The sequence below is a fragment of the Argentina anserina genome, chromosome 2 (assembly GCF_933775445.1).
Source record: "Argentina anserina chromosome 2, drPotAnse1.1, whole genome shotgun sequence".
NCBI lineage: Eukaryota > Viridiplantae > Streptophyta > Magnoliopsida > Rosales > Rosaceae > Argentina > Argentina anserina.
This window is the reverse complement of record NC_065873.1, coordinates 7,211,543-7,236,870: the sequence shown is the minus strand read 5'-3', so window position 1 is coordinate 7,236,870 and position 25,328 is coordinate 7,211,543. Positions and strand designations below refer to the sequence as shown.

The window sequence follows — 25,328 nt, the reverse complement described above, 5'->3', positions numbered from 1 at the left end:
CTCCACCGCCCCGCCCGAGCTCTCCATCCTTTTTCAGCGATTTTCAGATCGAATCAGACATGGGCAGCTTTCAAGAGAAGCAGAAGCAGAGGAAAGTGGGTGAGAGATGAAGGGAGAAGCAGAGGAATTTCAATTTCTGGCAAATTCCGGGGTGTTTCAGCCCTAAATACCACCCGGATCAATTTCAACCCGACCCGGCCGGAACAAATCTGACCCGACCCGATCTGGCCAGGTCCGACCCGACCCGGACCAGATTTGATTCGATGCGGACAGATTCGATCCGTCCCGGCCCGAACCAGATTCGACACGCCCCGGCCCAAATTGGATAGGTTCATATAAGTTTTTTGGTGTTTCCACTGTATAATTTTGATTTTTTAATATGCTTTTTCAATGGTTTTTGGAGACGAAGTTGAGAGTTCTCAGAACAATAATGTTCCGAATTTGAAGTATCTGTCAAGAGTTGTGACAGTGGTTCCTTTGGAGGAACCAAACTCAATGGGACCAATTTCCGTAAATGGAAAAGAATTATGGCAGATCATCTTTGAGGAATGCACAAGATGGGGCATGTAACCGGAGTAACTAAAGCTCCTAGTGCAGATGATAATGTTGCATACACTAAGTGGGACAACAATGATGGTCTTGTAATGTCAGTCTTGTGGAAAGCTATGAATGAAGAGATAGTTGATCTGGTGGAGGCATGTGACACTGCGCAGGCAATATGGAGGACACTGGAAGGCTTATATACTAATGACTCTGATTTCATACAGGTTCATCAGTTAATATGCACAGCTTTGGCGATGCAACATGATGGGCAACCAGTAGCGCAATATTTCACCAAACTAAAAAATATTTGGGCTGAGATTGATGTGAAACGTCCTTGCATGATCAAGAATCAAGAGGATATTGTCTGGTACCGACAAAAAAATGAGCTTGAGTGCGTTCATCATTTCCTGAAAGGTCTTGATGCAAAACATTATAGTGTGAAAGGGGAATTACTCATAAAGACCGAACCCCTTAGCCTGATTATAGCTTTCACATATATCCGAAAGAATGAGTCTCAACAGGAGAGTCTTTATCAGACACAAGTTGAAGTTTCCAGCCTTATTGTTCGTGCTAGATCTCCAGCACCACCCCTTCAGCAGGCAACTTCAGCTCCACTTCATTGGCAAGGACCACCACCCGGCTTCGGGAATCAGCCTCGTCCTCCTTGCTCTTATTGTCATGATACTAACCATGCTCGTGCGACCTGTTGGAATCTATATCTACACCTTAGGCCTAAAAGGCCTAATTATCATCCCAAGGCGAAAGCAGCTATTCAATTCATTCAGGAACCAGATATCTATGGTATGGTTGGACATGATCATCATACAGCAGGAGGAGCAATGCATACCGCATCCATCGCTGCTCGTGGTAAATTGGTATGGCTTTAAATATTTCTAACTTTGTTGGTTTTGATACATGGATTATTGATTCTGGTGCGTTTGATCATATGACTTATGACAAATCTTTTTTTACCTTATTGTCTCCTCCACCAGTACCCTATGTTACTAATGCTAATGGTGAGCCCTTTCCTGTATTAGGGAAAGGATCAGTTCGTATTACTCCCACAATAGAGCTTCATAATGTGCTATATGTCCCTGCTTTATCTCATCATTCGATATTTGTGATAGGAGCACTTTGTGCGACGTTCTTAACATGTTTTTACCTCCATTTGTACTTTACTAGCCCTTATTATTGTAGTATTGAGTCATTGAGTCGAGTTAGGAGTCTAGGGTGGCGTTAGTTGCATTTTGGTGCTAAAACGGGTGTAAAACGCAGAAATTGTCGAGAGTATTATAGAGTAGTATTCCTTGTCGAACTAGGAAACCTAGTTGGGTTAGGATTTTTATTATTCGACATTTCTATAACATTTGTGATTTATATTTATTATTTTCTTTCTTTATTTCAGAATTAAATGAGAGAGAATGACTTGGAAATTAAGGAAAAAAAGAGGAGAAGAAGGAAATAAAAGGAGAAAAAGGAAAGAAGTAATTTAGTTTCTGCATGGGATGAAAAGGAAGAAGTATGCAGCCTCAAAGGAGGGAAAGTTCATCCGGCAATTAAAATGAAAGAAGAAGAAAAGAAGGAAACAAAAGAGAAAAAAAAAAAAGAAATAGAGGATCAGCCCATCAAAAACCCTAGCAGCCCCTCTCTTCCTCCTTCCTCTATATAAGGCACGGCCTCCCTTCATAAAATGCATCTCCATTCTCTCACAAAGCTAGCCGAATTGCTGCCCAAACACATCCAGAAAATTCAAGCCACAAATCTTCATCCATCACCACCAAACCGTGCTCATCTTCTTGCCTCTCCAAATCCGAATTCATCTTGCTCCATCCTTCAAGGTTTCTAATGTGTGATTCATCCATGGCTTGTAAAATTTCTTTTGGCTTTCTGCAAATTTCGAATTGATTGTATGAATCATTGGATGTTATTTTCAGTTTCATATATGAAGAACATAAATTCAGACTTATTTGGTTTTATGTTTTGATTGTATAAACTTATGAAATATGTATGTATGCCATGTGTTATGAATAGGGGCAGTAGAATTTTCGAAATTAATTTTGGTTTTATTTCAATTAATTCCATGAACTTGTGCATCTAAATCAATGCTTGAGGAAGCCAAAGCCATGGTTCTCCTAAGGTTGCGATTTCATTCACCAAAGTGTTCATTGATTGAATATGCGCTTAGTGTTTCAATTATTGATACTTGTTTAGGGTTGTGATAGTTCTAGAAATTTTCATGCTTAATCAAGATGAGTGACGCCATGCTTTCTTACATGTCTCCAATTCGACTTAATGTGCTTATGTGCTACTTTGTTGTTTAACTAGAACGCTTCATTATGTTGAACTCTTTTTAGCATATGTTTAGGATTGAACGCTTCGTTGATTCTAAATAATTAAGAAGTCTTAATAATTAGATGAACCGCTTCGGACTCTAATTAGAATTGGAATTGAAATGGACTAAGAAGAATCGAAAATACTTGCTGCCTATATGTTGTTCTATACGTGTTATACATGTTTCTTGAGTAGAATTCGTGTTTTGGTTATGTGATGAATGGTTGATCAATTGTATATAAGTAATTTAGGATTTATTTTCACTATTAGTTTTATAATCAATTTCAAAACCCCCAATAACATGATAAGTTTTGAGGCCCTTTTGATTTCCCGGACTGAACGATCCCTGCTTATTCTATACTAACGATGATGTTTTTCAGGGTATTTTATAGACGTTTTAACAAAACGCTCTATCAATTTGTTCCCTAATTGAACACTGACGCTAAGTGTTATGTGACATCTTCTCACCGGGGAGTTAATTGGTCGGAGGTATCTGAGGGGTAGGTTATTTCATCTGGATCAGACATATGCAGGGGAAAAACCAGGGGCACAGTCTCGGACCGCTTTAATCTCCACTTCTGACAAGCTAAGTGAAGTTTGGTTATGGCATCGTCGCTTAGGGCATCCATCTTTTAGTGTTATGAAACAATCCATGCATACTTTGTTTATTAGTGTAGATTAGTCATCTTTACATTGTGAGACATGTGTGTTGACATAGGCTTATGCCCGCCATAATCAACACAACTATCAGCGCCCTAAAGCTAATAAATAGTCCAACCTCGCAATACCAACAGTGAGCCAGCCACACTAGTTGTGCAATAGCCCCCCTCACCCCCCCCCCCCCCCCGCGGCCCAAACCAACCATAGACGCGCCCTCACGCGCATCCCAAAGAAGACTCTAGTAAACACCTTAATCGGACTTTGTCCCACACCGGAAGATGAGTAAATATCTACCTCAACTCAACAATAAAAGGTCAAACCCTTGACCTCATAAGGTAAGTGCACTTAACTACCCATTATTACTCTGCATAAATTGTTACCGACCTAACTTGAGCATCGGAGAGTTAAAGACCACGTCACCGTGGTCTCCACTTTGACGACTCATGCTACTTGTGATAGGAAAGGAACAAGGAGCACGGTGTATCGCATCAACAAAGTGTGGCGTATTGCATCAGTATAATTCACTACGTTAACATTGGCGCCGTCTGTGGGAAACCAACATCCCGACAGGTGGAAAAGCGAGCAGAGGCCAAGAATATCTCGCTACATGTTGTAACTGACTTGACCAAAGGCCAAGCCGAACTCCGCCACCAAGCACTGTAGACGCAGATCCAATGGCAATTCCACCCTGAGCCGTAATACGGAGGAACTGACCAACACGTATCCCTTGGGTAATATTGACCTGTACTCATCCAGCTCAATGGCCCGGGCCACGATCGTAGTGGGCAGCTTAAACTCCTCCACGTAACCAAGCACTGCGGCGGGGTCCGCTTTCTGCGGTTCCTCCACCTCGACCTTCGTACTCCGCCATCTAACCAGTGCCTCACAGGCGCTTGACTCAGTGATGAGCTCGAGGTACTAGTCATCGAAGCGCTCGCAATACGCTCGCGCACACCTTGGTCTTGGCTCGGAGCAGGACCCATCTCACTTTCTCCAACCTCCTCGTGTCTTAACGCCATGGTGCCTGATGATTCGCTACTCTCCCAATTCGCTAGCACTCTCGCAAAGACAGAGACACGATATTCACAACACGAGTCGTTACCACTGCTTCGCCGCCCCAAGTTCAAATAGTTGGCCTCTAATTCACTCGTCCACGAATCAGAGGATGATGACGCGAACCAACTTCCCTCTACAGGCTCGGAATCGATGTCAGTTAGTATATTTATCCTAGGCATTACGCCGCAGCAAGAAACACCGCAGTCAAATACGAACAACCTAAACCTAGAAGTTAGAGAGTTAATTAGATCTAGCCTAGAACCTCGCAAGAAAGAGCATGAAGAACATGAAGAACATGAAGAACACGAAGAACACAAAACCCAGTTACCGGCCAAACTCATCAACAACCGCCCGCACAAACACCCCACCTAGCCGGAAAACACTCATCCAAAGATCAAACAGACCCAAAACCTACCAACTTCGACGGAAAAACCCAAACCCAAAACCACTGCCTTACCCTATAACCACAAAATCACCAATAAACACCAAAAATACAAAACGCATATAGGAGATTCCGATCAAAACATACCTTAAAGACCGATTTGCACAAATAATCCCGGTAAGCTTTCGTCCAAGCTTGAAGAACAGGGTAGAGAGCAAAGGAGGGAATGAGAGAGCTTTCGGAATTCAAAAAGCTTAGAACTGTCGATAATGACAGTTCCTCTCTCCTTTTCACCCTTTTATATTAATCCCACACTTCATCACGCCCGTTGATTTTTCAAAGACACCTCCCAGCCGTCGATTAGAAAGACGTTACTCGCATCTCAAACGTTGACCCAAAAGGCATCGTCCCAGATCTCGCCACGTGGCATGAGTTACCGAGACGACGCTTCGGTAACGTACGCAATAACTGCTTCAGTCACCAACGTCACCATCTCTCAAAATTGAACCGTCCATGACACGTTCACCCAATGAATGCACGACACGTACTGCCCACAGCGCGAATAGCGCTTCTCTCGGCCTACGTCACAACGCCCAAAGATAGCGCCCAAAGACGTCCTACGCGTAAAGATTTACTACACTATGACGGACACACTACGCTCAAAAATAGCGCTCAAAGACGTCCTACGCGTATAGATTTACTACGCCATGATGGACGCACTACACTCAAAGATAGCGCTCAGACGTCCTACGCGTAAAGATTTACTATGCCATGACGGACGCACTACGCTCAAATATAGTGTTCAAAGACGTCCTTCGCGTAAAAGTTTATTACGTTATGACAGACGCACTACGCTCAAATATAGCGTTCAAAGCCGTCATACGCGTAAAGGCTTACTACGCTACGACGGACATACCAACCAACACCCAACGAGACTCGACACAGTTCGTTACACCATCAACAACTCGACATTCCTTAACTGGGGAGTGGGGGGACTCCGAGGGGGTCTGTGGGACCCACCGCTGATTATGGCGAAATGCTTAATTATTAACTCCCCAGTTAAGAAGTTGCCTCCCTAGACTGGGAACTTGGGGGGACTTGTTGGCATAGGTTTATGCCCACCATAATCAGCACAACTATCAGCGCACTATGGCTAATAAATAGTCAAGCCTCACAATACCAACAGTGAGCCAGCCGCACTAGCTGTGCAATCCCAACGAAGACTCCAGAGAACACCTTAATCGGACTTTGTCCCACACCGGAAGATGAGTAAATGATCTACCTCAACTCAAAAATAAAAGGTCAAACCCTTGACCTCATAAGGTAAGTGCACTTAACTACCCACTGTTACTCTGCATAAATTGTTACCGACCTAACCTGAGCATCAGAGAGTTGAAGACAACGTCACCGTGGTCTCCACTTTAACGACTCGTGCTACTTGTGACAGGAAATGGACAAGAAGCACGGTGTATCGCATCAACAAAGTGTGGCGTATTGCATCAATATAATTCACTACGTTAACAATGTGTTTTGGGTAAGAGTCATCGATCTACTTATTCCCCTAGTCCTTCTAATAACGTATTCTTCCTTTTGAATTAATTCATTTTGATGCTTGGGGACCCTCCCAACAGTCTACTGTGTCAGGAATGCGGTATTATGTGTCGTTTATTGATGATTGCACTCGTCTTTCTTGGATTGTTCTCCTCAAAACTAAAGATGAAGTTTTTCCGGCTTTTCAAGCCTTCTATACCATTGTCCAAACACAGTATAATGCCACAATTCGAGTTCTTTGTTCTGACAATGGGGGGGGAGAATATGTGAATGGTGTCTTTCAGGAGTTCTTTACCAAACACGGAATTGTTCATCAAACAACGTGTCCTTACACACTTTAGCAAAATGGAGTTTCTGAAAGGAACAATCGTCATTTACTTGATATGGCTCAGTGTATTCTTTTTAGTGCCCATATGCCTAAATACCTTTGGGGTGATGCTGTCCTTACTTCCGCCCACCTCATTAATCATCTTCCCTCTCGTGTCCTTCAGGGAAGAGGTGCTTGCATCTCATGTCTCATTACCTTCTTTTCATAATCTTCATGCCTGTGTTTTCGGTTGTGTGGCTTTTGTCCATCTTCCAAAACATCAGCGGTCTAAGTTGGATGCCCGGGCAGTTAAATGTGTGTTTGTTGGGTATGGAGGACATCAAAAAGGGTATCGGTGCTATCATCCACCTACCCGGAAGTACTATGTCACTATGGATGTTACTTTCTTTGAGGACATGAGCTGTTTTACCCCTTCTGATACTGCCCTTCCGGAGGCGAATTCATATTTTGAAGAGCTGTATCATGGAGAGGGGGAGACAAGTAAGCCAGTAGATATGGTGACAGATTCAATTGAGATTACCAATGTGTCAGCTACACAGGCACCACCAGATGATTCCGGTGTAGTCACTCCAGAGATTCAGGTACCAGAAGATGACAACACAACTACCCCTTATGTCTCTCGTACTATTGTTTATACACCTGACCAATGCTCTCTTGGTACGAAAGATCACTTACCCGAGGTTAGTCATTCTATTGGGGCTAATACTAGTGAAGCTAATAGTAGACAATATGTCTTGCCAAATAGGTCTACTCGGGGTCAGCCGACAAAAAAATATGAACCTACCCTTCAGGCTAAAGCTAAGTATCTTGTGGCAAATTTTATGTCTACCAAAAGATTGTCTAAGTCATATGAATCATTTGTGAATCAAATATCTATGTATCAATACCTAACAAAGTGCATGATGCATTGGAAGATCCAAAATGGAGCAAGCAATGGAGGAAGAGATGGAAACATTACAAAAGAACAATACTTGGAGCTTGTATCTCCACCACATGGCAAGAAGACTGTAGGATGTCGTTGGGTGTTTACAGTGAAGCATAATCCAGATGGATCAGTGAGCCGGTATAAAACACGCCTAGTAGCAAAGGGGTTCACCCAGACATATGGCATAGACTGTGATGAGACATTTGCACTTGTTGTAAAGATAAACACTATTCGGGTATTGCTCTCTTTTGCTGCTAACTTAAACTGACCACTTAGACAGTTTGATGTTAAGAATGCATTCCTTCATAGAGAACTTACAGAGGAAGTGTACATGGATCTTCTGACTGGATATGTGGCCGCTTCTCCAAATAACTTTGTATGCAGATTGATAGAGTCTTTGTATGGTCTTAAACAGTCATCTCGTGCTTGGTTTGGAAGATTCTCACAATTCATGAGAAAGATTGGCTACAGACAGAGTAATTCAGACCACACATTATTTCTCAGACATCAACAAGGGAAGGTAAAGCCATAATTATATATGTTGATGATATGGTAGTTACTAGGAATGATACTGTTTAGGTGAGTAGATTACAGAAATAGTTAGCCACAGAGTTTGAGATAAAGGACCTAGGTACACTCAAGTACTTCTTGAGTATTGAGGTAGCCCGGGGAAGTGATGGTATCTATCTGTATCAGAGGAAGTACATCATTGATCTACTAACAGAGACATGTATGTTGGATTGCACTCCCATTGATACTCCTATTGAGCAGAACCATCGGTTAGCAGAGTATTCAGATCAAGTGCCTACTGAAAAATCTCGTTATCAGAGGCTAGTTGGACGCCAGATTTATTTATCACATACCAGAGCAGATGTTGCATATGCAGTAAGTGTAGTGAGTCAGTTCATGCATAATCCAAGTGTGGACCACATGGATGCTGTTATAAGGATTTTGAGGTACTTGAACTCAGCTCCAGGGAGATGAGTAATGTTTTCTAATCACAATAATATCCTTGAGGTTTGTGGCTTCACAGATGCAGACTGGGCTGGAAATATTACAGATCATAGATCCACATCAGGGTACTTTACCTTTGTTGGGGGGTAATCTTGTTACATGGAAGAGTAAGAAACAAAAAGTGGTAGCTCGATCTAGTGCTAAAGCAGAATACAGAGGTATGGCTCAGGGAGTGTGCGAATTGTTATGGCTTAGAAATTTGCTACAAGATTTGGGTATTAAGCCTAAGTGTGCTATGCAGCTGTACTATGACAACAAAGCAGCTATTGATATTTCACAGAATCATGTGCAACATGATCTTACAAAACATGTGGAGGTTGATCGTCACTTTATAAAGGAGAAGCTAGATGCGAAGATCATTAGATTTCCTTTTGTTCCTACATAAGAGCAATTTGCCGGTATGCTCACAAAAAGAGTGTCTAAAAAGGCTTTTTATGACTCACTTAGCAAGTTGTACATGATTGATGTATATGCACCAACTTGAGGGAGAGTGTTAGCGTGATTCAAGTTAGCATGATTCAAGGAGGAAATCACGGGCGTGATTTCCTCCGTGATTTGTGGGGGCAAATCTGATTATATATAGAGAACAAACTATGTGTAATTAATCAATCAATCAATATAGCATTTACTTTTCACTCAAATCAAAGAAGCTAACATAATAATAAAGATATTAAACGAAGAAAACGATGGTAGAGTCACACGAGAAGAAAGCTTAAAACTAGGAACCTATAGTTTGTGTTGGAGAAGGTTTTGGGAAGAGAGCGCGGTAGGAATTTGTGAATTTGGTTGGGCAAAGAGATGAGATGATTTCTGCTCAACACAGCCCCCTTTTATAGAAGTTCTCCTACTTGTGATGCGCTCTTGACCGTTGATTTATGCGAAAGGGAATCCTTCTTTCCTTTCTCAACTAGGATTGCTATCTCATTGATCTAAATTTTGGTGTTTCATTAATGATGCTGTGTCAGTGATCATTGATAAAAATAAAAAAAGATGCGACTGAATACAAGCCTTCATTTTCAAAAAGAAAAAAAAAAGATGTGACAGAATTGTTTTTAGAAGCATGTTATTAGAAATGGTGAAGTTTTCTTTCTTTCACCTCTTCACTTCTATCTATTGCTTCTACTTACTGTCCATGCAAATGTTGTCAACTGGGCACTTGCTAGCTAGAAAAGCGTTTTTGCCTCCTACTTAGAAGTTATAAGTTTATAATTGATGGCAGTTTTAGTGCAGTTACTAGTTTCCTACTCAAAACTGGGGCAGAGATACCAATTACATCTATATTTCGTAGATAACTTGAAGGAGGTTCGAAATATTTATTGCACAAATTCCATTTTGTTCAAGGATATATATCAATTTCATTAATATTTTAAAAATGCAAAATTCTTCCAAGATTTCCAGAATAGAATGAGTTTTCAGTAAACATGATCAACCTTCCAAGTTCCATCGATACTGTGAGCATCTATATTCAGACTCTGAGCATCAAGATTAAAAGACAGTTTAAGGATGCATAAACCATGTTTAACTTCTATAATCAACAACACTAGATAACTGATTAATATAGCAAGCACAAGATAACTGATTAATATAGCAATTCATGAACTCAGGCATTTCAACACACCATATTCCTGCAAAACCAGCTAGTAGAGACTACTGTTGCTCCCTTGGGAGCTTTACATTGTGTTTCAAAGTGAAAAACCAGAAGTAATAGTGCAGAAAACTATATACGATTAAACTGGACATGTGGAAGAAGCAAAGTATAGAAAAGCACGACTAAGTTCTACCACATAAGTTCATTCCCAAAAGATGTGATAGTGACTCGCACTACAACAATTCAGCTCTGGCGAAATTGCATTTAGAAACTCCACAGATAATTGAATTAGAAGACACATGAGCAGAATGATTTTGTTTTATGTGATCTACCATACACTGCAGGTCAATGATAAAAAAGGCAGACTCAGCGGGGCCTTCAGTATCGAGTTATATTTGTTGCCACATTTGTAAGAGTTTTACGTATTATTACCCTTTGTAGCCAGTGTAGCTTCACAAAGACCTGGGTAGAAAGTGGGCTAAATAGATTGACATAGGTATTTGAGATGCAGTAGGTTTATTTAGAAAGAAGAACGAGCTAAATAGATTGACATAGGTATAGCAGATTCAGTAGCTTTATAGAGAAAGAAGAACAAGCACATCTTGCCAAAAGAGCAAACAAATACAATGATAATGGGCACCTGGAGTCTGTCTTGTAAAAAAGCTATACTTACGACATATGAAAGAAAATTCCAAAGATTAGTTCAGTGGCAGTTCAAAATTAGATACTCAAAAGTAATTTTGACCTACATGAGTTCTTGCAAATGAACATTGTCTTAATAAAATTACATCAAATACTAATGATGTTTGGTGGCCATAAATAGAGTTAACTCCAGAAATTTGGGTTACGATATCTGAACAGATTGCAAACCAAAGTCACAAATGCATGAGACTTACCTTTTTCCTCTATACAGTTTTGCAGTGTACATTTCTGTATGAATTTGGGCTCGGAGGGCAGTGAAGAATGCAGATTGACACGTGCCCGTCGCAAGAATTTGGGCGTGAAATATATTACACTGTCCAGGTAGTCACTGCCAGAGAAAGTGATCAAAGATAGTCACAATGTGGGTAGTAAAGGATGGGCATGATATGACCTGGCTTGGGTGAGTATTCAACTATTCATCTCAGCATAATCTACGTAGTCAAATTAGATGTTACTGAAGGGATTTCTAGGCTATTAACTCACTACTCACCAAGTTCATTTCGTCATTTATAATCAGTACTGGATGTACTGTGTCTAAAACCTGAAAATCAAGACAAACTTAACGTTAAAATGACATACGGAGCATTTGCTGGTTTTTTGAAGCTGTGATGAAATTAAACCAAGATCATTATTTAGATCAAGCAATTTATACTCACTTCACACAATATCTACCTCCATAAGCCTAACAAAATAAAACAACGCATAGCCTAACAAAATAAAACAACGCATATTACAGACACATTCAAACAACTCAGGCATGCACTAACCGTCAAACCAAATGTTGATCAAAAATAGAAACTGTAATCAGGAGCTATAATCAGGAGCTAAAAAAATATTGATCAGAAACAAACAAATGGGTCATCTAACTCATCTTCCAATCACTTAGTAAGCTCTTAGCATAAACCAATCAAATCAATCACGAATACCCAAATCATATCTTCGCTCCTCTCATAGAATTCCATCACCAAAAACCAATACCATATACATGCAAAACAAAACAATCATTCATAAGCTCAGAGTCAGAGGTAGAAAGCGAACCTCGAAACTGAAAAGAGAGCAAACGGGTTTAGCAAGTGGATTTTCCTCAGTAAAAGTCATTTGGGTCAATATACGTGTTTTAGACAGTCGTTCAATTTAGAGTTGCCTTCTTCCAACTGGGACTCCCACCGAGCAGGTCCATTGTCACATTTTTAGCAGAGAAGAATTACAGGGCAAGAGTCAAGATCGGCTTATGTGTTACTAGAAGTAAAAAAAAGAGAGAGTAACTTTTCGTTCTTACTTTTTCCTTTTTAGGGATTAGGATTAAATGAGCTGGAATTGGAATTCTAATGCTGAGCTGGCAAATTCCCTAACGGTAATAACTCCCAAACCGACCTCTAATCCTTATTTAAGGAGGAGCCGTAAAATGGAAACCAAAGTCTACTGTCAACTCTACTCCACTCTCGTACACTCTTCTTCTTCTGATCTTCTTCTTTCCAAATCAAATCGATCTCCAGTACTCTCTCATTTTCAGATCTAGTTCCTCAAAACCTGAAAACTCAACGATGCCCAAGAGAAACAGACAAGAATCTCCCTTCTCCATCTCTATGGCTTCTCCACTTCCGTTCACTCCTCCTCAACTTTGCCCCGAAGCCGTTAGGGTTTCGTCCACCGCCGGCGCCACCAAAAGAATCGACTCCCAAAAGGCAAAAGGCCATCTCTTGGCGACGGGATGGACTCTTTTTCTGGGTAGAAAATCCAACGGCCGCTCGGAGCTCCGGTATCGGTCGCCGGCGGGGAAGATATACTATTCCCTTCGCACCGCATGTAGGAGCGTCCCCCCTGAAACCCCAGACTCCAAAACGACGTCCTGCGCTGTGATAAAGACGAAAGACTACCAAACGACGTCGTTGCCACCTTTGTTCTGCATGGAGACAGAGACCTGTTCATCATCGAGAAATAAAAGAAGAAAGTCGACAAAGATGAGATCAATGGAGGATATAATGAAGGACGACAGGTCCTTGGTCTCCGGCGTCGATTGGGTTTTGGGAGGGCCGAGTCCGGTGACCGGCCGGGGGGATCTTTCATGGACTTTGCTTAAGTCCGAGTTGAAACAGAGCATGATTCACTGCCACAAACTTAACCAAGCCTTAGAAGTTATGCACCAGAGCTTTGAGCCTTGTGAGGACCCTGTCACCCACAAAGACGTAGCGGAGGACATCATATTTAACGAGGAAAGAGACTTCTTCACAGTGGTCTTGGAGAAGGGAGACAGAGTGGTCACCGCCGCGAATGTGAGGATTCATGAGGGTGGTGTTGTGGCAGAGCTACCACTAGCCGCGACGGGGTTCGAGTTCCGGAGACAAGGGATGCTGAAGGTGTTAATGAATGAGGTTGAGAACTGGCTCCGGAACATTGGGATTGAGAGGCTTGTGTTGCCCTCGGCACAAAGCGCATTGAAGACCTGGACAAGCAGTTCCATTGGGTTCTCAACTATGAGGGAGGATGAGAAAGAACATCTTTTCAGTGCCTATGACTGCTTGGACTTCCAAGACACTACAATGTGCCAGAAGCAACTGTCGAAGAACAATGAAAAATGGGAATCCATGTGCCAGAAGCAACTCTTGAAGAACGGTGAAACATGTGGTTATGAATCCAGTTCTAGTGATGGCTCAACGATATCCCACGAAGACATCACCAGAAAAATTCTCTTGTCGAACATAAGTATACCTGCCATGTGAAAGAAGATTGAAGATTGACAGCTGAACAAATCTGAAAACCAAGACATCAATTGTATATAATAGAATGTGTCTTATTTAGTTTGGTTTTGTAGGCTTCTGCATTGTAATTAACTTTGCATATGACATTCAACCCAATTCTTTTATTCATGGCTCTGTTTACTTGATTCGAAGTACTCTATTCTTACTTCACTGTGTAGGCTTCTGCATGTAATGAACTTTGTGTATGAAATTTAAACCCAATTCTTTTATTCATGGCTCTGTTTATTTGATTTGAAGTACTCTGTTCTTACTTTACAATGCTTTATCTCTCACAAGCCAATAAATAAGACAAATATATGTCAGTTTTCAGTCATAAATGTTGGAGGGAACCAAATTAAGTTTAGTTATGCATGTTATGTGTATCCATCCAAATAGAGCAGATATGGATGTTGATGTAATTGACTATGTATTGCTCTCTTGAACTTGTATGTAAGAAAATACATCACATACCAGAACAATACCATAAGATACAGCAAATTTTAACCACAATGAAGAAAATGACTACCTTCTCTGAGAGACTATATAATGAGAAAATGAGAAAACATTAAAAAGTGGGTTTTCCACTTAAATATGACAATGATGCATAAAAGAATCATGATAACTTACCTGATTGTCTTTCAACATTTGCAACAACACAGGTCGGTCCAGCACCACCCTACAATATACATTAATATAAGTTTACAAGTTACAAGTTAACATAAGTTCCCAGTCTGTTAGTAGTAAGGGCGTCACTTACAGGAGCACGAGGAATAGGTGTGGCAATCTGCAGATTGACCAATCAAAGCCGTAATCAAACTGAAACCCTGAAGACAACAGTATCATAAGAATTTTAAGAAATCTACGAAAAGAGCACAACAGCGTGCAGTATCATAAAAGCTACCAAAGAACAATGCTTTTCTGTGCATGGAAAAAAGAAAGGGAAAAATTCAAACCTTCCGAATTAGAAGAGATACACAGTGATGGAAGTATGACGTGAATTAGGTGGAATAACCATGGCATATGGCCTAAGATTAAATTAAGAAAGTAGCAGTGAATGTCCATACTTCCATAATACCATTGAATCATTGAAATGCATAAAAATCAATAGGATTTACCTCAATTAAAATTCACACTTTCTTTTCAGTTTTCACTGATCTTCTCATACTTCTGCTTTTTAGTTCCAGCATTTAATCCCTGCCATGGAAGACCACAAAAAAAAAAGTCATGACATAATTGAATATAGAAAAGAATAGAAAAGGAAAGATATCTATAACAACATATGCAATTATGTATTTACCTTCCTCTTAGGAAGTACATAAGCACATATCCAAGTGACTCCATTTGGCCTTGTTTACACCAACATTAGAAGATCAGAATCGGCTGGAGGAAGAAAAAAAAGGGAAGTGTAAGTGTGGAAGAGAGAGAGAGAGAGAGAGAGAGAGAGATTACCAATGCCAAGATGAGTATTCATGCTAGCATATCTTGCTGTCCCGGTCAAATTCTTATTATCTCTGCATTCACATGAGCACATCAAAACCAATTCTCTAGGAAAATGATGGACTAATGGAGTTTCAATTCAAATGTATCACCTAGATAACCAACTGAAAAAAAAATGCCATTTCATATCAATCCATCAGGACACAAGCATCGGCAAGGCAGATAAATATAACAGAAACAAACCTGGGCAATGCCAAGTTGCCAACTGCACTCGATCAGAAAATAAAGGAATGAATGAATGTAAACAACTTTGGTGTAGTCTGATTAATTACCTTACAGTACTTTTACAAGTCTCACAGAACCAGTTTATAATCAACAAAAATTATGTCACAGTAGTATTCCAAAAAGTGGATCTCACTCATAGTCTCATCGGGGTAGACACAGACAACCTACAGCCTTAATCTAGACTTTGATGGTAACTAAAAGTACAAGAACTAAGGAATATCCGCAAGCCACCAAAAAACATCAGTACTCATAAAAATGAATCATTTTTAAAATAAAAATAAAAAATCATACAAAATCCTTTTCTTGCTCTTCTAATAATTCCAATCAAACTGACATAAAAAATACTGGCTTAACAACTGCTCAAGAGTAATCATAAAGTGGGCAAGAAAGAGAGTATGGTATCTAAATTCAGTTCTTACAAAATGATGGTATTTAGCTAAACAGAAAACCAGCATTACAGATTAAATGTGGGTAAACCCTCACATGCCTGAAATTCAATGTGAATCTAATGATGAAAGCTTGGACATGATAGTAGCACAAGCTAAAATCTGAGACATTGAGAACCGAGGAACCAACTATAACTCTACAAGTATATTAGGCCAGTAGTCTTAAAACATATTCACAAGAGAAATGATAGTATTTTAGAGATCGAGATGAGCTGTGAAACAGGAAACCAACCTATAAGGAACATGCTGATGAGTTGATGTGTCTTTAAACTTCTTAGTGAGGTCGAAGTCAATGACGTAAATCTACAGAAGCAGATAGAAAGTGATGCATTTAGGGAGAGCACAAAATGAAAGCAGTAGTTACATAGACATAAACACTGAACATTGTAATGATCTCTCAATTTAGTATCTATTCGTGAAATTCAACTTCCAATCTTAACATTGTAACCCTCCAAAACTAACACATTCCCCATCGTCAAATTACATTGTCCTACCATCACCCAAACACAATGCTTCTAGACAAAAGCCTTTAATTATTACAATTGCATAACAATACCAGAATACCTCATCACCATTCAATCTCAAATCACACATACAAACCACCCAAAACTTCCACTTGCAAAACTCCGTAACAATCAAACATTCCTAATCGATCATGCATGTTTTACCCAAGGGACTAAAATAAGCATTATAACTAGTTTTAACTTTTAACTAAACTAAACAATCAAACTCAGTTTAACCATATAAACTAGACATATGCAGGTATTGCTGATCCTATTCTGAATAGGAGACGTCAACAGTAATGGATGAATTTCAGGACATTAATCTGTTCTAACATCCAAGATGAAACATAATTCAGAGTTGATGCAAAATATTGGACTTTGGGGATTTGAGATACCTTGACTTCGCCGGCCACGTAGACCCGCCAGAACTTGCCTCTTCCCAGCGGCTTTCCGGTGATTCTTCCGGGTCTTGGGGTTCTAGGGGACACAAGGCTATTGAGGAAGAAAAGTGGAGTTGGGGTTTAGGGGTTTATGGGTTTTTGAATTTTTGCTGAACCGCGCAAACTGAAATGTGCTAAAAGTGAATGCTCTGTGTGGAATTACTCGACATTCTATCGAATTATTTGTTGGCCTTCAAATCATTTTTGGGTGCGGATATGATTAAAATATAAAAATATCTTAGTGTAAAATACACTAAAAGACAATAAATTATTAAAAAATTTAAAATAAAAAGGCCCAATAGAGAAACAAAAGAAAATAACTGAGTGCTAAAACAAACCTGGCTTTAGAGACATAACCAAGATCATCAAGATATGCTTGAGAGGCATGCACATGAGCACTGTCAAACTTCACTAGACCAATTTCATGACTAGTGCTAAATTTGACCAAAACATCAGCAGTCATATTATTCTCTCTAAAAATATACACCAACTTCACATTGTCCATAGACGCCATCAGATTATTGCCACTTCTAAGCAAAGATATGAAAAATTACAATTTCTTTCTTTACACTATCTTTTATTTTGCATAAGATGCACTTAAATAAATTAGATTCCATTTAGCCGTTAAAACTCTTGTATTCACGATTCATTCATCTTCTACCATTCTCATTCTTCTCCATAATAATAATAATAATCTTCTACCAGTATCACCAATATGTCTAATTAGCAGGTCTAACGTTAGGTTCAACTTATACATGTGTGATGTGTCACATGTGTCTTTTTGTTGTGAGATCTAGTTTGGAGTCTTAAATCGTTTTGTTGTTCTATAGTTTAATTGAATGATTAACCAACAATGAATGAGTACTTTATGGGTTAGCTTCATTCGTCTCTAAGACACCAAGACTGAAGTCAATATCTCATGATTTTTTCTTAGGAGTGATTACTACAATAAATATGGAATTAAAAAAAGTGGCAAATGGGTGAACAAAGTGAGTTCAAATTTAAAAATTTTATGTAGGGTGAACAAAGTATTATTAAAAATAATATATTAAGTATTGAAATGGGGTGAACAAAGTAAACCCGAATGAAAATAAATTAAATTAGAGTGTAAGGAGAATATGGGATGAACAAAATAGATTGTGGGACGGCAATAGTTGCACCTATCATTTTTCTTTCACTTCTGTCCCAAAGTCATTTTCTTCCTTTAAACAATCTAAATCCTTTTAACCAAAAAGAAAAGAAAATGTCAATTGACAATTGTTTATTCTTTCGTTTCTCTTGTTTTTTTACCAGTGTTAAATGTCCTCATGACTATAGTATATGGAATCTTGATCAACTTTGACTGTGGTATATGGCGGTAAGTATCTTTGGGGCTACTTTAAGCAGACAACTAAAGCTGGTGCAATGGTCATCAACAATGCCATCACAAAGTAAACTCCGGGAGAGGACTCGCTTAGAACTTGAAATATCTTGGAATATTAAATACTAAACATATGCTCACTACCTCACTAATATAATCCGTTGTAGTCTAGTTGGTCAGGATACTCGGCTCTCACCCGAGAGACCCGGGTTCAAGTCCCGGCAACGGAATTATTATATTTTTCCATCATTTCTAAAGCTCCCAAAACAGATATACAATACAGTTTTGCTGGCTCTTTTTAGTTGTGTTTGATCAATCTTCTTTTTCCCCATAAAGACCAAGTGAAGGGGAACATATTAAAAATTAGACCAACGTTAAAATTAACAGTCTTAAGAATCGGCGACTAAGATGCAACAACCATTAGGAGAGACGTGAGATGGTTTCTGCAGCCCACTGCATTAGTGCCTGTATCACTCGACACAACTACATCTGGCTGCAGAGGACACAAACATCTACCAAAATGGAACAGGCGCGCGTAAAAGGTCTCACTACTTCTCCCTGCTTTGCAAGCTAATAAATACTTTGGGAATATTCACAGCCCTAGGGAAAATGAGAGAAAAAAATCTAAACCTCATAACTACACACAATTTAACATCCTTAAAGGTACCAGGGAGATTATCGCACACCAAATACAAAGCATTAAGGTTTTTCTTTTCAATTGGTTTTCTGTCTTCTCACTGACCCACAAATACATACACCACTAATGATGCAGTTATGCCTTTTGTGTTGCACAAGCCCGAGACAACCTCCGATTCCTACATTGTAACTAACTCATCTGACATTTATTCACAATGCTACTTCCGACGACGTTTTGTCCCCACCTGAAACAAATTATGAATGGAAGTCTAGTAACAATGGTAACCAAGGAATGTAAGTTATATTTAGAACATATAATAAATCTGTTTACTGAACTGCTATTATCTCCTGACCATTTGCTTACATATGATATAAAAAAAATATTGACTAACATATAATAAGTTAATACCATTTTCATGTTTTCCATATAGTAAAGAATATGTATTAGAAAACACTAGTATGGTAGTTGCATTATGATCTATGTTAACAAAAGTAGGGGCCAATAATTATATGTAAACCACATTACATTTCATATTGACTATGCTATGAAATATATTAACATGCTGCGTAAAATGCAATTGTTGTTCTAATTTATATCAAATAAATTAACTCTAATGAGCTGTTCAATTGTTGGAATTAATAAAAATGATTTTAAATTGAAAATAAATAAGCTTCGCTGAAGCTTGGGTATTAAAATCAATTAATATAATGAGAAGCAAATAGAATTCCACAAGTTAATAATTCTAATTGCTAAATAGATGAGAACTAAAGAAGAGACAAAGTTCTAGATATGTAATGATGAATTTAGATCAAAATATCTAGTACTTAAGAAAGAGTACCTTTGTATCCAACTGTCTGGAAACAGTATGCGAATTCTCCATCACTTTTCGACCCTCGGGTAAACAACTTTCACAAAAAAAGTGGTCGACTGTTTCAGCTTCCTCTGCACTCATGTCTATACAAATAGGATGAAACCTGAATCAAATACAGTAAAGTAGTTGAATTGGTAATATGGTACTGGATTGAGGATAACACACACGTAATAAAGATATAACAAAAGCATATGCATTCAATGATCCATTCTATAATCTTTTTTTTATAGTGCAGTTGGATGAAGGGAATTTATGAAAATGAGCAGTTTCTAATCCTACAAAAAACTTATTTCGTTTGACATAATAAACTTGTAGATTATGTGTTTCTTTGCAGAAAGATATTAAAGAATTGTTTATCAAAATTCCCACTATCATAGAAGTCTTTTAGAAGCTTCATATAATTTCTGTAAATATTAGTTTCCAAAACAAATATTTGTTTCGCCCCTTTTCAATATTTTAACTTATTTAAAATTTTCTTAATTCTTACACATGCCTTGTCCTAAATGATACAACCAAAATTTCAGTCTTCAAAAAAAAAAATGATACAACCAAACATCGAAAACTGCAGTTGACAGATTTTAATTAATGGAGTTCAAGATTTCATCCAAACACAGTGTTACCATTTCAACCAATTTATCTCCACAAGCATACACACATAACACCACAGCTTATTTTCAACCTATGTCAGCATATGGAATTGTGAGACAGACATCTCATAAGGACCAAACATTTTTTAAGGCAAAAGCATAGGGGAACGTGATTTGGCTACTGCCTCAGAAGGCATATGACTTGCAGCAGGGACACATGATTTTTGGACCCAAAATAAAAAAATAAAAAACAAACAAGTACAAATTATGTGACTGCAAAGCGCAATGTGTTAATCTACTGCAGTGCTCCCTTGTAAAATAATGGTTGATATATCATAACAATGGAGGCAAGCCAACCTTCCACTCCAGCAGCTTTTATGATCTAGATACATGGGTCCTTAATGAGGTGATAGTATTCAACCCACCTTTTGTCCAAGCTTACCAGCAGTTAGAGGAATATTATAATGCAAACACATTACATGAAAAACCATTGAAAATTTGATATGAGAAAAAAAATATAGTTATATACAAATAAATAAATAAACAACAAAAACAACAACAACAATGGGGCTTGGAATGCAGTTCTTCAATATTTGACTCCTTTCTATCCTCTCTTCAAGCAGTTCAAAAAAATGTTAAAAGTTAAAATCTCAAACCCATTTCAACACCATTTGTCATAGCGAAATTCTTATATCGCTCTGCTATTATCCTATTTCAGAAGCTAACTATAAGAAACAACTTGTGGTGGCCTCAGACATATATGGCTAAACAGTCAGCAGGCATTCTATGTGAATGCATAACATGTGCGAGTCCTGATCTTAGCAAACCAGCAATTGGACGTAGTAAAATTTCATTGAGCAGTCATCTATCTAAAGCTTATACAAAAATTTACAAAAAACAAGTCCAGTTTCCAACTTTGTAATAAATGTTGAGTTTTGAGGCAGAACATGTAACTTTAGCAACATATGACTTACCAATCACTACAACCTTCACATTGAACCATGAGGTCATCAGGGTTATAAGGCATCTCACACTTGCAGTACCTACCACATATCATGAAATATTGTGTTAAACAAGAACCACTCAACAGAACTTGCAACAATTAAATTAAAATTTGCGAACGCAAAATGCAAGAATGAATTTGGGAGCCTCAAAGCAAGACACAAACACTATTACATAAACATACAAACGAAAAATATATGGTATCTCGAACTTTAAAGTTGCATCCTTTATCGTAACATTCAAACAGAAAACAAGCTCTAATTTCTCTTCTAAACCCTTATCCACTACCTCTCATCTTCAATGTAGGTACTAAAGAACTAAATCTTTATCCAACATTAAATCATGTCTCATGTTATCAATAGACTACGACCCGAAACACACCAATTGGACAGAACATCAATTAAGAACACATCCATCCATTTCAAATTCAAGGATGTAAAACAATATAATACTTGCCAGATCAATTTGCCAAAAATGAAAAGAGAGAAATGGTGAACATACACTGCAACTCTGTCAGGATTGAAAGAGCCAGTAGTGGAATTGTACTCAAAACGACAGAAGAAGTCGTCGTTTCCCACGGCGTCCAGCTTGCTATAACTCCTAAACGTATGCACGGTACACTTGCCCTCTATAGTATCGGCGCTCTGAACATCGTGGTGGTCAGAGAGAAACACTTCTTTAGATCCATGAAACTGCCGCCGGCCTCCAATCGACTCCTCCGGCCGGTAGTACCACCGCACGTGCACCTTCACGTTGGCCCCGCGGCTGTCGGCCTCGATCCGCTCGATCTTCGCCACGTAGGACTGCTTCCCCGGCTCCGACGGCCGCATCAGAACACAGTCGCCGACTGCCACAAAAAGAAATGTAAAATCAAATTTGAATTTCAATAACAACTGAGTTTGAATTTTAGAAGTGTTGGGTTACCTCGGACGGTCTTGTTGATGGGTTTGACTGTGTAGGAGTTGAGGGTTTGTCTCGGAGCTTTGGGTTTCGCCATGGAAATTAAGATTTCTTCTCCCCAAAAACCCAAAGATTGAAGATGGGAGACAGACCAAAAACCCAGAGATAATTTAAAATAGGAAATTTAATATGAAGTTGAAGAGTTGAGGTGGCAAAGATGACTGGACTGGAGTTAGGTTCCAAGTGTTTGGTCGTTCAAGTGATTGGATAGGGCCTACGGGGAGTGCGGCGTAGAGTAGACGCGAGCATAGTGGATCACTGTGTTCTGTTTGTTTGCGTTGACTGGTGGAGAAGGTACTTGATGAGTCTACGAAGTCCGACCGCTGTAAAGAACTATGTTGGAGGATGTAAATTGCTTTTTCAACTTTATTTTTAGAAGGTAAAAAATTGTCAAGACGTGAATATGCGATAAGAAAATGGGTGAAAGAATTGAGTCCTCAAGGTTAATGGTTCTCATGAACCTCTCTATTGTAAACACAACGCCAAGATTCATATTTTTTATTCTAGAATCGTTACACTTTTAGATTTTGAGTATTTATGACCGCTATGATATTCGGAGTACTAGAATGTTCTATACCATGTAAATTTATCCTTATTTTAAGAGAAAAAAAATACAATAAAATGCCTCTCAAACACCCATAAGACAAAATATCATACAACAAAGCCATATTAGCATGTGGATGAACTCTATTGCTCTAACTGGCGGGGGAACTAAGGGAATGCCCCACAGAGGCAATGACATCAGCTAAAAATTGTAGAATTGTAGAATTCAGTGTGTTAATGTACATATGGGCATTTGTTCAAAAAAAAAAAAGTACATCTGGACACAAAGCAAGCCAAAGAGTAGATACTACGTATAGAGGTACTAAGCACAAAGAACAAAAATATATAAATAGTTACCTCATATGACAGTTATGTCATTTAAGTGTTTACTTTTAACCTGTTGTGAAGATGATGGAGATCGCAATTTGCTTTACGGTTTATGTTTACTTAGTTGCAAAGGGAACATTTGATGCAATAATTCAGTTTTACCTCTCTGGTAATTTGGTAAAGATAGGGGCATGGTAACTTTGCCCCGGGATAAAAATTGTTTTACTGTCACAGTAATCTATTTATTAATTTTACTGTTTTTCTCTATGGTTCATGTAAGTATGTAACTAACCATATGTTTCGTTTTTGTGAAATTCATCACATGTTGATACAAAATCGAAATATGAGAGTTACTTCGCAATATATATTCGTGGAATCAAGCAAGAGTAACTTATACGTTGTTTATTTGGCAAACAAACAAGTATGTTTTAATTAACTTTACTGCATTCATGCAATTTAAATTCTTCTTAATTTTGTTTTTCATCGGGGACTTTCAACCTCTCTTTCCTTTAGTGTTATTACTAACTTAGGGCATCTCCACCAGCTTTTGAAAAAAAGTAGAGTTATTTCTATTTTAGAGGAAAACACCATCTTTTTGGAGCAACATTTCATGTAAAACATAATCTATTATAGAGAAAGTAGAAAGAGAGATTGATTTTTTTAGGGGAATTGATTTACTCCAACGGGCAAGTCCCCCATAATGGCCGAAGCCATACAACCAATAGTCATGTGGGAGAACAAACTTCTATACAAACCATGCGCCTGGTCAAGCGGGAGATAAACTCATATTCAAGCCTAGACTAAACCACTAACTTTGCACAATAGTAAGCAAACATAAATTAACCTGATAGCATATCCGCCTAAGACCTCAATTAGTGTACATCAATACTAGTGCAATATGGGTTAACTCATACGCTAACTAATGGACATGGTTGAGACCCGCTACACTACTGCTCACCAAATGGGAGTATTATTAAAGGAAATAAAACTAAAAAAATAAAACTAGAAGACTAAGCCAAGGTCCAAGAAGGGCCTATGCCCAGTCTACCTAATGAGCACAAATTACAGGACCGCCCAAGACACAGCCCATCAGAGAAACCATGCGCCCTACTCTGATCTACTCCACTTCGACGTTAGTTGCCCTCGCGCTGAAAACCAGTAGCCACCATCTGCAGCGCACCCTGTTCGTTGATTGCAATAGCCTCCATGAGGACCTTCCAAGAATCACATCAAATTGAGCCTAGAAAACCACCTCAGACCGAAAAAACCCATCACGATGGATTGCCGCCACAGTTTCCCCATCACAGCGCTCCACCTCCCTTCATCACCATGCCCCAACTGATTCAATCTGCCACTGTCGTCCGATAATAAGGCAACCCAGTTGGAGGAAATCGCACAGCAACAAAACCCATAGCTACTCCTCAAGACCGCCCCCAAAAAAGCCTCCATCATTTGTGCCCCTTCCACTAGCCTAGTAGAGCATGTCCATCGCCCAGCTGCCTTTGCTTCCCGTCCGACGACAACGTCAAAAGACACGTCGTCGGACGGAATAAGAGAACCAAGTTTCGAAACCCTAGAGTTTTGGCTCCGATAAACCCGATTGGATAAAAAATAACTAGCTTGTGATAGAGATTAATTTTTTTTATAAATCTATAGAATTCTCAAAATTTGTATATCTATTTCAAAATCTCTAAAATTTATTATTTCTCTTTTAAAATTCACTAGCTCTCCTGCAACAAGAATAAACGTATGTTGAGAAAGGTAATATATAATATTTTAATTTAGGTGATTTAATTGTACATGAAACCAATTACAATGTAGGATATCTTACAAGGTAGGAGTTGAGTCTTTTTTTAAGCTAAAGATCTTACAATTTCCTCCTTTATAATAGAAAATGTATGCAAGAGCTATTGGAGATATTCTTATGTAGCGAATTGAACAAGATGAGTATATAGTGATAAAAGGGCGAGAGGAATCAATACGTATCTTTAGCAACAAGAAAATTAGTAGAAAGATATATATGATTTTCAAGGTAAATTGTGGAAAGTGTCCACTGTCCAGTCTTTTACTTAACCTCTAAGTTGCTTTGTTTGTACGTTTTTCACATCATGT

The 25,328-nt window shown here is 38.8% G+C and overlaps 1 protein-coding gene and 1 non-coding gene across 3 annotated transcripts; one reads left to right on the top strand and one right to left on the bottom strand.

Moving 5' to 3' along the window:
• Positions 1–18,446: 18,446 nt before the first annotated feature.
• On the top strand, positions 18,447–18,519 carry TRNAE-CUC (transfer RNA glutamic acid (anticodon CUC)). The gene has a single exon. It is a non-coding gene; the product is annotated as a tRNA-Glu (tRNA).
• A 462-nt stretch (positions 18,520–18,981) lies between these two features.
• On the bottom strand, positions 18,982–22,443 carry LOC126782618 (chromatin remodeling protein SHL). Of its 2 annotated transcripts, XM_050507898.1 has the most exons (5): positions 22,311–22,443; positions 21,888–22,233; positions 21,359–21,427; positions 19,765–19,900; positions 18,982–19,170 (listed from the first exon to the last, which is right to left on the bottom strand). In XM_050507898.1, exons 1-5 carry the CDS (start codon positions 22,381–22,383, stop codon positions 19,144–19,146), a joined length of 651 nt encoding a protein of 216 aa, XP_050363855.1. In that variant the 5' UTR covers positions 22,384–22,443; the 3' UTR covers positions 18,982–19,143. The 2 variants fall into 2 exon arrangements, with proteins under 2 accessions (XP_050363855.1, XP_050363856.1); XM_050507899.1 differs by lacking the exon at positions 18,982–19,170 and having other exon boundaries at positions 19,765–19,880.
• Positions 22,444–25,328: the final 2,885 nt, after the last annotated feature.